This window comes from Mesoplodon mirus, assembly GCF_964341445.2.
Source record: "Mesoplodon mirus genome assembly, chromosome: 7".
NCBI classification, from domain to species: domain Eukaryota; kingdom Metazoa; phylum Chordata; class Mammalia; order Artiodactyla; family Ziphiidae; genus Mesoplodon; species Mesoplodon mirus.
In genome coordinates, this window is record NC_138983.1 from 110,200,503 (window position 1) to 110,215,664 (window position 15,162).

Here is a 15,162-nt window from a genome sequence, read left to right on the forward strand (position 1 = left end):
TACCTTTTGAAAAGAAAGAATCAATTTCAAGTGAAAAATATCTCAAAGATAACATTAATTTAAAACTTCAGCATAAGGGGGAATTGTATAATTAAATAAAACAAATTGTCTGGGGAAAATACTTGTAGTAACTATGATAGAGGGTTAATATTTACACTATTCTATCTTTATTGAATTCACTGAAATTGATTTTTTAAATGACGTTCTCAATAGATAAATGTCCAGTGACTCTGAGCTAACAATTCACCAAAGAGGAAAATAAAAATTAGTTGCCCAACATGGTATTATTCTATTTTGCTAATACATACATAATAAAACATGACTTTCCATTCGGTCTCTCTAAAAACAAAGTACTACCTTATGCTCATGAGGTGTAGAAACTCATGTTCATATATTTCTAATGACATGTAGATTTATAGAACCCTTTTAGAAACCAATTTGTCTGTGAGGCACTAAAAGCTATAAAAATGTGTATGCCTTTTGTCCTAGTTTACCTAGTAAGAATTTTCTCCAAGGAAATCATTCAGCAATCTTTTATTAAGCCATTACCATATTCTAAGCACCATGCCAGGCACTGGAGTTACAGAAATATAGAGGAGAAATATATGACCTACCCATGAGGGTGTGAAGTCATCCAGTGAGGGTTAGAAAAAGCTTCATAGGGGAGGGACTGCTTGAGGTGTCCCTGAAAGGATGAGTAGAATTAGCCAGCAAGTGCCAAAAGGTAATGGCATACTACATCATGGCTTGTTCTGTTAATAAGTATCTTAGTGTGACTGGGCATCAGAATCATGCAGGGAAATGTTGAAAAATGAAGTTGAAAAAACAGACCAGATTATAAAATTCTGTATATTCCAAGAAATTTATAATGCATCATGAAGGTGATAGGGAGATTTTAGAGAACAGCAAAGAATGAGAAACCCAATAAGATTTGTGTTTAGCTGGTTTTGTGGAGGTTCAAATGGAGGATGGCAAGTTTAGGAGTACTGTAATAAGATGAGTTAGAAGACTACTGAAGTAGTCCAGGCAAGGGATTTAGAGCATCTGAGCCAAGTCTGTGGAGAGGTACAAAGAAGAAGAAAAAGAATCTGGATGGCTCTAATAAACTTGACAAGAGTATGGGTTATATGATTCATAGTTATTATTGATGGTAACATATTTAAAACAACCTAAATGAGCTACAATTAGAAAAAGACTAAATTGGGAGAGGAAGAGATGAGGATGAGGTGGGGTAGATTAGGCTATGCTTTTAAATTATAATCATTATGTATTACGTGCCCATAGTATTCTTGGGTTTGTTGTTGGTTGTTTTTTTTACTGTTAAATATATAAAAATTACTTTCCTTTGAAGAAGTATTTAACAGTGATTTTATGGAAATATCTTACCTTAACAATGCAGCTTGTATGAAAAATAAATGTTTAACCAGCCACCTAATATTTTTTTAAATTTGGATACCATACTTTTAAGAGATGCAAAGGCAGCAGTATTTTTTACAACTTGGCAGGCAATATTATACATGTGTATATTATATAGAGAAAGAGACATTTAATTAAATCTAACAATATATAGTTGTCAGAACATTATTACAAACATTACATTTGTGATTTTCTTTATGTTCCTGTGGTGAGACTTCAAGCATGTTAAACAGAGCAGAGAATTATCTCCACATGCATCATAGTCCTGCATATTTCTCACCTGAACCAAAGCAACTTCTCCCTTTTCTCCCCCCACAATGTTTCTCTTGGGTACCCTGAAAGGAAGTTGCACTTTCCTCCACTGCCATGTTGTGACTTCGTAGTTAGCCATCTTGTTAAAGTCTGACTCCTTCTAATAAAGTACTCTATTAGAAAAGAACAAGCTAAATCTTTAGCTGTTTCTGTGCTAACAACAACAAAAAAAAAGGTTGCTTCCCTTTCTGTTTCATTTTTATAAATCCTTCAAAAGAAACTTTAAGTAAAAATATTGTGTGTGAGTGCGTGTATTTGTTTATGGTGAGGTAGTGCAAAATTTTCTAATACAGGTAAATTAATTATGAGCAATGGCATAAAAATGGTTAAATAGCAACATAATTGAAAGCTCCCATTAGCAAAGTTTCAAATGACCAAAAAGTTCAAATAAACGTGCTTGTTTTGAAATATATAAGTTTTTTTTTACTATGTTGATGCTGAAGCCCTGCAGCATCCTAAAATTAACACATCTTGAGTTAACAACTTATGTATAGCATAATTTATTATTTAATGTATTTCTTATATTCTATTTTACCATTAATATTTATGGCATATAAAAACCTTGATTAAATAGAACTCTTAAAGAGAATTTCATACCTTTATTTTGAGGGGGGAAAAGTTAAACACACTGTTTATTCTAAAAAGACAAATAGGCATGCCCTGCAATAAATAACTTCAGTACAATCTTGTATGCATCTACATCTAATGATGAGGTACTAAAAATGGTAATTGAATGACCACTTTTTAAAACTTCAAAATCATTAAAAACAGAAAAATACTGTGATAAATTTGATAAAGGCATTCAATAATGCCAGTTAAAATGTAACTAAATAAGCTCAGGCATCAATTAACCATATCAATTCAACTTATTTAAAGAAAGTTTAATTTTATACAGTAAATTTCAAATGAATGGATAATTAGGATAACTAAAATACTCCGTATCTGGCAAAATTCTGAGTAAACATTACTGTGTATGGTTTTCCTAATGGTTTGTTTGTTAACTTATGAGTAAATCACTAAGTAAACTATATTCCCAAACTTTCCAGTTATATTGCTATTTGATTTTTTAATATTTGAATATGACTTTCATGCTATGGATTAAAGGATCTACTGAGACGTTTAATTCATCTGCTTTCTATTAATGAGATATAACCTTCTTTCATTTTTCTATATACATGCCTAAGATAGTAACTTGTTAATAAGTACTCAAATATCTGTATAATGAATGAAAAGATATGTAGTCTCCTTATCTGGGCTCATGATGTCTAAAAGTAATTAATTTTTTCCCCAAAGAAAGTAAAATGTATCTTCAGTTCTAATACCAAGCCAAGAGTTTTTACATAAAACATGTGCCAGTCATACACTAACACTGATGTGTACACATTCTAATTGTTCCACAAAAAATCATTACATCATTAGTATGAGGCTGTAATTGTATTTATCAGATAGCACTGATACTCATCCAGTAAAGACATAAACCACTGTCCTTAACTTTATGCTGCCATTAGAGATATGAAAATCCATTTTGAGAAAAATTTAGAAGAAGAACGCCAAATATTGCTGCAGCAACAAAAAATATGTCGAAATCAAGCACGTAAATATTTTGTGGAGTCAAACCAGAGAAAAAAGTAAGTAACTGTATTTTATTTAGAAGCATAGAAACTCAAAGTCATAAATTAATCATTTCTCGACTTTGTAGCATTTTATGAACCTAAGTCATGACAGTCATGATCAAGATTTTTGTGGCTTTTAAATTTTATTGTTTTTCTGTCACAGCACAAGGATAGTGATATATCATCTAGTTACTGACCATGACTGTAGCAGTCTTTTCTTGTCATAGAACTTATTAGTGTCATATTCACTTCTTAAAATGACTATAAAAAGTATTCTTCATTTTTTGTAACATTTTATGATAAAAGGTTACCAATTAGCATTTAGGCTCTAATAGAACATATTTGATTTTAATTCATTATTCACTTATATATAATTTTTCTATATGTGTTATCCTCATTCATCCAGTCAGAAAAATGGGGAAAGTATGAATAATTGTGGAAATATGATAAAAAAAATTTATAAATGATTGCCATTAAAAAATGCTTTCTAGTATAAACTGGAAACTAAATAAAGTAAAAATTCAAACCATCCTATTTTTCAAGATGTGTTTGAATTATTAGATTTTTTTAATACAGAGTGGTTATGCCATTTTTATTGTTGTTTTTGCTACCTTGTTCATAGTTCTACAATAGGTGAATAGTAGAAAAGCCCTAGAATTTATTATTACATCATTTATTACTACATCATTGGGCATATGTTGCAAATCCCATTTGGGGAATAAAAAATTGTTTATCTGTAATTTTTTCTGGCACTGAATTCTCTTTAGATTAACTCTATATTGCCTGGCATAGTTGAAAGTATTTAATGAAGCATGTTTTTGTTTTTGTTGTGTATTTGTGTATTTCTGTTTTTCTCCTACCTTTCAGCTCCTGAAGCCTATAAAAGGCACATGATAGGAGTTCAAGAAAAATGAATAATCATATGTTGAAAGGGTCATGGGCTTTGGAATCAGAGATGTAGGTTTAAATCCTAGCTCCATGAGTTACAGCAAGTTATTTAATCTCTTTGAGCTTCAGTTTCTTATTTATGATTGGAATTAATACAATTTTTTTCAAGGAATTGTTACATAGAGCAAAAAAGGTAGTATTAGAGATGAATAGTTGAGACTGCATTTACAAGTATTTGTCACATAGTGCTCTTCATTAAGCTTATTTTATTGATTATTAAATTAATATTTGTCAATTGTATATTTTCTAATAATTGTCTTGCTGTATGATAGCAGGCTTTATATGTGGAATTTGATTCATAAAGTTCCTACCTGTCTTCTCTCATCAAACACCCATAAGAATTCTGATGTAGAAAATATAGAAGAAAATTTTTGGTTTAAAATTCTAAGAGGCAGAACATTTTCCAATACAATTTCATTATGTTTTATTTTTCTGTCACCCTACAGAGGGGTAAAAAAAAATTGTTTTTGTAAAGCCACATAAAACTTTATTTTAAAACACTAATCTTTTGTTTCTATATTTCACCTTTTAAAAGGGGACCAAATTGTGCACTTCTGAATTTCAGACTATGTCTATTATTATGGATTTTTTGACCTATGTATCTATGCTTAACCTCATCTAAGTTTATGGTGTCTATTCATATTATGATCATAGAGTTTAGAAAAAAATATTTTTCCTACAAGTAGAAATATTCTCCTAACACTGTTTTTTTCTACAAAAAGAGACAAATTTATACTTTGACATTGTCAGTACTGTTTCCCCAACAGTACTCAAAAGATGTTCATAGCACCAAGTGCTCTTTGTTTACTTGCATTAATCGCTTAAAATCACACACATTTTAATTTTCTTGTTATTTATTATTTTTTGCATTTCTATTGCCAGTATTTTTCTTGTATGTTTTTATCACATTCTTAAGTTTTCCATTCTGTCACTCAGTGTCCATACAGTGGAGTCCCCTTTGTTCCCCTCCAAGTCCTCCTCCCTTCATCACTAGGTACTGCTACAACAGATACCCGTTACCTTTTAGATCTAATGCACAACGGGCATCTGAGACTTCCCTTTATTGGTCTCAGGAATTAGAGCCACAGTTTCTTGCCTCATAGCATCCCTTTTTTTTATATATAACATTAGTTTGCTGGATCACATCCTCAGGTAACTTTCTAGTAGGCTGCTTTGTGGACCAAGTAATTTTAATATATACACACATAAAGAAAATTAACTTACTTCCTACATTGTTTTTAATTTTCAACTTTAGAACTATCTTTTGATAAGTTAGTGAATAGGCATTTATTCATCAGCAAGCATAGGTAATTGAGTACCAATTATTAAACATCATATTGGGAGAAAAAAATAATTTTGGTTAATCTATTTTATCACTAAACGTTAGAAATGTCAATAATCTGATTTAATGTGACTTCATGAGGAAAATAAATTGAAATAAATTTTAGGAAGTAAAGAACTCAAAAGGAAACTTCAGATATTTTAAAACAATATAATATAAGCATGTAGGCTTAAAAGTTCAGATGATCAGACAAAACTCCTATGGAACTATATAACTAACTGGCAGAATAAGAAAGGAAAGGACAGAATGGGGAAAACTGCCCAAATAAAGAGAAGAGGAAACACTACCAAGTGGTGAGAGACAAGCACTTAGGAAGAATCACTAAAATCTATAATTAAAAAGGATTCCTTACATATCCTATAGGCAGAAAAAAGATTACCTAGAGAATCACGGAATGAATTACTTGGTGAACATGAATTATGGGGTAGCTGCATTATCTATTTGTGAGAATGACGGAGTTTGGAGTTCCCCATGAAGCAGGAAGACTGTACCTTAGAATAAATAAGAAGGAATTATACTTTAAGCAATAAGTCATATTAATCAAACCTGCATATATAGAAGTTTGGTATAAGCTAAAAAATATAAACAGATTCAAATAAATCCAGATATCAGTAGGTTTAAATATCCATGGGTATATTATCCATAATATATTCATAATATATTAAAGGAAAATTAAAGGAATTTCGTATATTTAGAAGTTATCTTTGACCATTTAAAATGTCATACAGGACAGCATTTATTCACTCAACTAACATTTACTGGGTTTCATATACTAGAGGATAAAAATAAAATGCATGATTCTTGCCCTCAATTTACTAATTTACTAATAGTGAAGTAATAAAGGATGGCAATGCTATGTAATAAATACTATGATTGAGTCACCTACAAGGTGCTGTAGAAGTACATCTCATATACTGTAGGACAAGGAAGAACTCCTTCCTGGAAGAGTAAAGTCTTATTAGATAACCAGGAGTTAGGGTACTTGAGAGATAAAGGAGGACAATATATGAAAAAGCTTAATATTATGAAATAAAAGACAAAAGTTTTATGTGATTTAGGCATAAGAAAATGTGGAAGGGTATCAGGAAAGGAAGCTATAGAGTTGGTAGGAGTCATTTCATAAAATAACTTTTGTGTCAATCTGAAGAAATTAAACCCTATCCTTAGGACTCTGAGATGTTGTTGAAAGAGTGAAATCAGAGAAGTATCATGATCATGTTTATATTTCATCTCATTGTAGCAGAGGGGTAGAAGATGAATTGAAAGCACAGGCTGGAGGCAAAGAAGACAGGTAGAAAGCTGTTATAGTGATCTAAACCAGAGAAGGTATGAAGGTAGAGTATGAAGGTAGAGTCGGGATTGAGTAGGTAGGGTAAATAGGAGTCAAAGGTCAGTTATGTGTGGTGCATGAAGAGCATTGTCAGAAATGGAATACTTATCCATTATGCAAATGTTATAGACATTATTAACATAAATCTTTCTGAATTACAATGCATAATTCTGTAATCTTTTATACAAATTATGATAAATGCAGTTTGATCTATTCTTTATGCCTTAGAATCTTTATTATGGGCATCAAATATTCTACTCTGTTATATTACTGTATTGTCCTTGAGCTATTAAGCTTTATTTAGTTTACAGTACTAGACTCAACTGGTAAGCTTGGTGAATTTTTTTAATTTAATTTGTATTGAAGTATAGCTGTTTTACAATGTTGTATTAGTTTCTACTGTACAGCAAAGTGAATCAGCTACATGTATACATATATCTCCTCTTTTTTGTATTTCCTTCCCATTTAGGTCACCATAGAGCATTTAGTAGAGTTATCTGTGCTATACAATAGGTTCTCATTAGTTATCTATTTTATATGTAGTATCAATACTGTATATAATCAATCCCAATCTCCCAATTCATCCCCCCCCCACGCTTTCCCCCTTGGTATCCATATGTTTTTTCTCTACATCTGTGTCTCTGTTTCTGCTTTTCAGATAAGATCATCTATACTAGTTTTCTAGGTTCCATATATATGCGTTAATATACAATATTTGTTTTTCTCTTTCTGACTTACTTCACTGTATGACAGTCTCTAGGTCCATCCACAACTCTACAACCAACCCAATTTCATTCTTTTTTATGGCTAAGTAATATTCCATTGTATATATGTACCAGATCTTCTTTAACCAGTCCTCTGTTGATGGACACTTAACTTGCTTCCATATCCTGGCTATTGTAAACAGTGCAGCAATGAACATTGGGGCACATGTGTCTTTTTTAATTATGTTTTTCTCTGGGTGTATGCCCAGTAGTGGGATCGCTGGGTCATATTATAGCTCTGTTTTTAGTTTTTTAAGGAATCTCCATACTGTTCTCCATAGTGGCTGTACCAATCTACATTCCCAACAACAGTGTAACAGGATTCCCTTTTCTCTAACCCTCTTCAGCATTTACTATTTGTAGATTTTTTGATCATGGCTATCCTGACTGATGAGAAGTGATACCTCACTGGACTTGTGATTTGCATTTCTCTCATAATTAGTGATGTTGAGCATCTTTTCATGTGTTTGCTGGCCATCAGTATGTCTTCTTTGGACAAATGTCTGTATAGGTCTTCTGCCCATTTTTTGATTGGGTTTTTTTTTGTTTTTTTGTTTCTGACATTGAGCTTCATGAGCTGTTTGTGTTTATTGGAGATTAATACCTTGTCAGCTGCATCATTTACAAATATTTTCTCCCATTCTGAGGGTTGTCTTTTCGTCTTGTTTATGGTTTCCTTTGCCGTGGAAAAGCTAATAAGTTTAATTAGATCCCATTTGTTTATTTTTGTTTTTATTTTCATTACTCTAGGAAGTGGGTCAAAAAAGATCTTGCTGCAATTTATGTCAAAAAGTGTTTTGCCTATGTTTTCCTCTAAGAGTTTTATAGTGTCCAGCCTTACATTTAGGTCTTTAGCCCATTTTGAGTCTATTTTTTTGTCTGGAGTTAGGGAGTGTTCTAATTTCATTCTTTTACATGTAGTTGTCCAGTTTTCCCAGCACCACTTATAGAAGAGATCACCTTTTCTCCAATGTATATTCTTGCCTCCTTTATCAGAGATAAGGTGACCATAGGTGCCTGGGTTTATCTCTGGGCTTTCCATCCTGTTCCCTTGATCTATATTTCTGTTTTTGTGCCAGTACCACACTGCTTTAATGACTTAGTAGTATAGTCTGAAGTCCGGGAGCCTGATTCCTCCAGCTCTGTTTTTCTTTCTCAAGACTGTTTGGGCTATTTGGGGTCTTTTGTATTTCCATACAAATTATAAAAGTTTTTATTCTAATTATTTGTAAAATGCCATTGGTAATTTGATAGGGATTGCATTGAATCTGTAGACTGTTTTGGATAATATAAGCATTTTCACAATATTGATTCTTCCAGTCCAGGAACATGGTATATCTCTCCATCTGTTTTTGTCGTCTTTGATTTCTTTCATCATTATCTCATAGCTTCCTGATTACAGGTCTTTTGCCTCCTAGGTAGGTTTATTCCTAGGTATTTTACTCTTTTTGTTGCAACGATAAATAGGATAGTTTTCTTCATTTCTATTTCTGATTTTTTGTTATTAGTGTATAGGAATGAAAGAGATGTCTGTGTATTAATTTTGTATCCTGCAACTTTACCAAATTCATTGATTAGCTCTAGTAGTTTTCAGGAGGCATCTTTAGGATTTTCAATGCATAGTATCATGTCATCTGCAAACAGTGACAGTTTTACTTCTTTCCAATTTGGAATCCTTTATTTCTTTTTCTTCTCTGGTTGTTGTGGCTAGGACTTCCAAACCAATGTTGAATAAAAGTGGTGAGAGTGGTCATCCTTGCCTTGTTCCTGAACTTAGGGGAAATGGTTTCAGTTTTTCACCATTGAGAATGATGTTTGCTGTGGGTTTGTCATATATGGCCTTTATTATGTTGAGGTAGGTTCCCTCTATGCCCATTTTCTGGAGAGTTTTTATCATAAATGGGTGTTGAATTTTGTCAAAAGCTTTCTCTGCATCTATTGAGATGATCATATGGTTTTTATTCCTCTATTTATTAATATGGTGTATCACATTGATTGATTTGCATATATTGAAGGATCCTTGCATCCCAGGGATAAATCCCACTTGGTCAGGGTGTATGATCCTTTTAATGTATTGTTGGATTCTGTTTGCTAGTATTTTATTGAGGATTTTTGCTTCTACTTTTATCAGTGATATTGGCTTGTAATTTTCTTTTTTTGTGATATCTTTGTCAGCTTTTGGTATCAGGGTGATGGTGGCCTCATAGAATGAGGTTGTGAGTGGTCCTCCATCTGCAATTTTTTGGAAGAGTTTGAGAAGGATAGTTGTCTTCTCTAAATGTTTGATAGAATTTGCCTGTGCAGCCATCTGGTCCTGGACTTTTGTCTGTTGGAAGATTTTAATCACAGTTTAAATTTCATCACTTGTGATTGGTCTGTTTATAGTTTCTATTTCTTCCTGGTTCTCAGAAAGTGGTGCTTTTCTAAGAATTTGTCCATTTCTTCCAGGTTTTCCATTGTATTGGCATATAGTTGCTTGTAGTAATCTCTCATGATCCTCTGTATTTCTGCACTGTCAGTTGTTACTTCTCCTTTTTCATTTCTAATTCTGTTGATTTGAGTCTGCTCCCTTTTTTTCTTGATGCGTTTGGCTAAAGGTTTATCAATTTTGTTTAGCATCTCAAAGAACCGGATTTTAGTTTCATTGGTCTTTGCTATTGTTTTCTTTGTTTCTATTTCATTTATTTCTACTCTGATCTTTATGATTTATTTCCTTCTACTAACTTTGGGTTTTGTTTGTTCTTCTTTCTCTAGTTGTTTCAAGTGTAAGGTTAGGTTGTTTATTTGAGATTTTTCTTGTTGCTTGAGGTAGGATTGTATTGCTACAAGCTTCCCTCTCAGAACTGCTTTTGCTGAGCCCAATGGCATTTGGGTCATCATCTTTTTGTCGTCATTTGTTTTTAGGTATTTTTTGATTTTCACTTTGATTTCTTCAGTGATCCATTGGTTATTTAGTAGCATATTGTTTAGCCCCCATGTGTTTGTGGTTTTTATAGTTTATTTTCTGTAATTGATTTCTAATCTCATTGTGTTGTGGTCAGAAAAGATGCTTTATATGATTTCGATTTTCTTCCATTTACCAAGGCTTGATTTGTGACCCAAGATGTGACCTATCCTGGAGGATGTTCCATGTGCACTTGAGGAGAAAGTGTATTCTGCTGCTTTCGGATGCAATGTCCTATAGATATCAATTAAGTCTATCTGGTCTAATGTGTCATTTAAGGCTTGTGTTTCCTTATTAATTTTCTGCTTGGATGATCTCTCCATTGGTGTGAGTGGAGTGTTAACGCCTCCCACTATTATTGTATTACTGTCAGTTTCTTTTATGGCTGTTAGCATTTGCCTTATATATTGAAGTGCTCCTATGTGGGTGTATAAATATTTACAATTGTTATATCTTCTTCTTGGGTTGATCCCTTTATCCTTATGTAGTCTCCTTCGTTGTCTCTTATAACAGTCTTTATTTTAAAGTCTATTTTGTCTGATGTGAGTATTGCTACTCCAGCTTTCTTTTGATTTCCATTTGCATAGAATATCTTTTTCCATCCCCTGACTTTCAGTCTGTATGTTTCCCAGGTCTGAAGTGCATCTCTTATAGACAGCATATATATGGGTGTTGTTTTTGTATTTATTTAACCAGTCTGTGTCTTTTGGTTGGAGCATTTAATCCATTTACATTTAAGGTAACTATCGATATATATGTTCCTATTACCATTTTCTTTATTGTTTTGGTTTTGTTTTTGTAGGTGTTTTTCTTCTCCTATGTTTCCTGCCTAGCGAAGTTTCTTTAGCATATGTTGTAAAGCTGTTTGGTGGTGCTGAATTCTCTTAGCTTTTGCTTGTCTATAAAGCTTTTGATGTCCCTGTAGAATCTGAATGAGAAACTTGCTGGGTACAGTGTTCTTGGTTGTAGGGTTTTCCCTTTCATCACTTTAAATATATCCTGCCACTCCCTTCTGGCCTGTAGAGTTTCTGCTGAAAAATCAGCTGATAACCTTATGGGGATTCCCTTGTATGTTATTTTTGCTTTTCCTTTGCTGCTTTTATTTTTTTTTCTTTGTATTTGATTTTTGTTAGTTCGATTAATATGCGTCTCGGTGTGTTCCTCCTAGGGTTTATCCTGTATGGGACTCTCTGGGCTTCTTGGACTTGGGTGACTATTTCCTTTCCCATGTTTGGGAAGTTTTCCACTTTAATCTCTTCAAATATTTTTTCAGACCCTTTCTCTTTCACTTCTTCTTCTGGGACCCCTGTAATTTGAATATTGGTAGGGTTAATGTTGTCCCAGAGGTCTCTGAGACTGATCTCATTTCTTTTCATCCTTTTTTTCTTTATTCTGTTCTGTGGCATTTATTTCCACCGTTCTATATTCCAGTTCACTTATCTGTTCTTCTGCCTCAGTTATTCTGCTATTGATTTCTTCTTGTGTATTTTTCATTTAAGTTATTGTGTTGTTCATCACTGTTTGTTTGTTCTTTAGTTCTTCTAGGTCCTTGTTAAACATTTCTTGTATCTTCTCAATCCGTGCCTGCATTCTATTTCTGAGATCTTGAATCATCTTACCTATTATTACTCTGAATCCTTTTCAGGTAAATTGCCTATTTCCTCTTCATTTATTTGGTCTTGTGGATTTTTACCTTGCTCCTTCATCCATAACCTATTTCTCTGTCATCTCATTTTATCTAATTTACTGTGTTTCTAGTCTCCTTTCCGCAGGCTGCAGTGTTGTAGTTCCTCTTGTTTCTGGTGTCTGCCCCCTGGTGGGTGAAGTTGGTCTAGGAGCTTTTGTAGGTTTCCTGTTGGGAGGGACTGGTGCTTGAACTGGTGGCTGGAGCTGAGTCATGTCCCTCTGATCGGCAGGCCCTCATCAGGTAGTGTGTTTTGTGGTGTCTGTGAGTTTAGTACAACTTTAGGCAGCCTGTCTGCTAATGGATGGGGCTGTGTTACTGTCTTGCTGGTTGTTTGGTGTGGGGTGTCCAGCACTGGTGCCTACAGGCAGTTGGGTGGAGCCAGGTCTTGCTGTCGAGATGGAGACCTCCAGGAAAGCTCACATTGTTTAATATTCCCTGGGACCAGAAATTCTCTGGCATTCCAGCATCTTGGACTCAGTGCTCTTACCCGTGAGTCTCAGGCCCTAACCCTCGTTAGGGAACCATGACCCTGCAAGCTATGTGGCACAGCCAGAAAAAAAGAAAAGGAAAGAAGACCAACAAAACCCAAGACAAATGATAAAAACAAAATGAAAGAAAGAAAGAAAGAAAGCAAAAAAAGAAAACAAAAATCCAAACAACAACCTAACAAACAAAAGAACCCCAAAACAAACAATAAAAACAAAACTAACAATAAAAACAAAACTAACAAAAACAATGAACAGAACAAAAACAGAAAGCAAGCTGAAAAAAAGAAAACATTAAACACAAAAATGATCAAAACCAAAACAAAAACAAGAAAATCACAAAACAAAAAGTAAAAATTTTAAAATATATATTTAGAAAAATTTTAAATTAAAGCAAAAAAGAAAAAAGTAAAGAAAAAGTGAGTAAAAAATAAAATATAATTAAAAAACAGAAAACAACAGAACAAAAACCAAAAGGAAAAAGAGAGAAAAAAATAATACTAGTAATAATATTTTCCTGAGTCCTTCACTGTCAGTGTTCTTTCCCCCCACTGACAGCAATCCACGGTCAACCCCCACCTCCCCAGGAGGCCCTCCTGTACCTCTAGTTAGGTCTCTGGACCTACCATGGGCACTGCGGGGGCAGCTCAGACTCTGACCTGGCCCAACTCCCACATGCACTTGCCCCCAAAGTCCACAGCTGCCAAAGTTAGACCAGTCTAAGTTGTGGGGTACTCAGTGTCCATTCAGATATTCCACAGGTGCAGGGTTTACCAAGCAGATCACTGGGATTTAATCTGCAGATTGTGCAGCTGCACAGAGATTTCCATTCCTCTTCCTTAGTCAGACAGCTGTGAATTTAATCTGCAGCTTGTGCAGCTGCACAGAGATTTCCATTCCTCTTCCTTAGTCAGATAGCCCCTGGGGCTCAGCTTTGGTTTTGGCCCCACCTCTGCATGTGGGCCACCCTCAGGTTTCTGTTCACCATCCAGGTGAGAGAGAGGCAAAAGCAGTGGGCAATTGGGTCCCTCAGTCTGATTGGGGCACTTATTCGCTCAGGCCAGGGAGGGAAAAGGAGGCCATAACTGTGGCACATGCAAAGTGCTTGTGGCAGAGACCAGCAGGAAGATGCAACAGACTGGGATGTGTCTGGTGGGAGTCCCTCCCAGTGCCCATGGAAGCAGGGGCCAACAGGTGGGGAAGGGTTTTGCAATGGTGACCCTGCCCCTTGTGCACCACTCAACAGTGACACCTCATTTCCAAGGCAGACCATGCTTCCTCTAGCAGCATTCCCAGCCAAGGAGACCCTCACTCCTGTCTCCTCAAGCTGTCCCTGCCAACAGCAGTCCTCTCCCCGGATCCACTCTTCTAACACCACACATTAGCACTCAGCTCCCACCAGCATTGGCGGCTTCCTGTCTCAGGCTGGGGTGCCCAGGGCTGATTCTGGATGAGGTTTTGGCATGGGCATCATGCACAGGCCCCATGTGCAGTCAAAGGAGGCTTTGGCAGTGGTGGAGCTCAGGATTCTGGAGCCTGTGCACCGAAGAGACCTTGGCTTGAGGGGCAGGTGGGCCTGCTCAGATGGGTGCCCCTCCCAGTGCCCATGGAGGCAGGGGGCTGGCGGGATGGGAAGGGAGTTGCACTGGCGGCCCCACCCCTTGCATGCCACTCAACAATGGCACCTTGTTTCTATAATGCTCCAGGATTCTTCAGAAAACTTTCCAGGCTGTGAAGCTCCTTACTCCTGTCCCTTCAGGCTGTCTCTTCACAGCCAGCAACTGTCCCCTCCCTGGGTCTACTCTCCAAACCCCACTTTCCAGCACCCAGCCTCCCTCCACACCTGGAGACACACAACTCAGGCTGGGGTGTGCAGAGCAGCATCATGGGCCATGCACACAGTTCTTACTTTGTATATATATTGTATATTCTCGCCTCCTTTATCAAAAATAAGGCGACCATATATGCATCAGCTTATCTCTCGACTATCTAACCTGTTCCATTGATATATTTCTGTTTTTGTGCCAGTACCATACTGTCTTTATTATAGTAGCTTTGTAGTATAGTCTGAAGTCAGGAAGCCTGATTCCTCCAGCTCCGTTTATCTTTCTCAAGATTGCTTTGGCTATTCAGGGTCTTTCGTGTTTCCATACAAATTATGAAATGTTTTTTCCTAGTTCTGTAAAAAATGCCATTGGTAATTTAATAGGGATTGCATTGAATATGTAGATTGCTTTAGGTAGTGTAGTCATTTTCACAATATCGATTCTTCCAATCCAAAGACATCGTATATCTCTCCATCTGTTTGCATCATCTTTAAT

General features: G+C 35.3%; 1 protein-coding gene across 1 annotated transcript in view; it reads left to right on the top strand.

Moving 5' to 3' along the window:
* The window catches only part of CEP126 (centrosomal protein 126), a gene marked incomplete at both ends in the record, with an annotated part of 109,957 nt that overhangs the window by 3,240 nt on the left and 91,555 nt on the right, over positions 1-15,162 (top strand). The window contains 1 exon segment of the mRNA XM_082629501.1: positions 3,237-3,356. Coding sequence (XP_082485627.1) covers positions 3,237-3,356 — 120 coding nt within the window.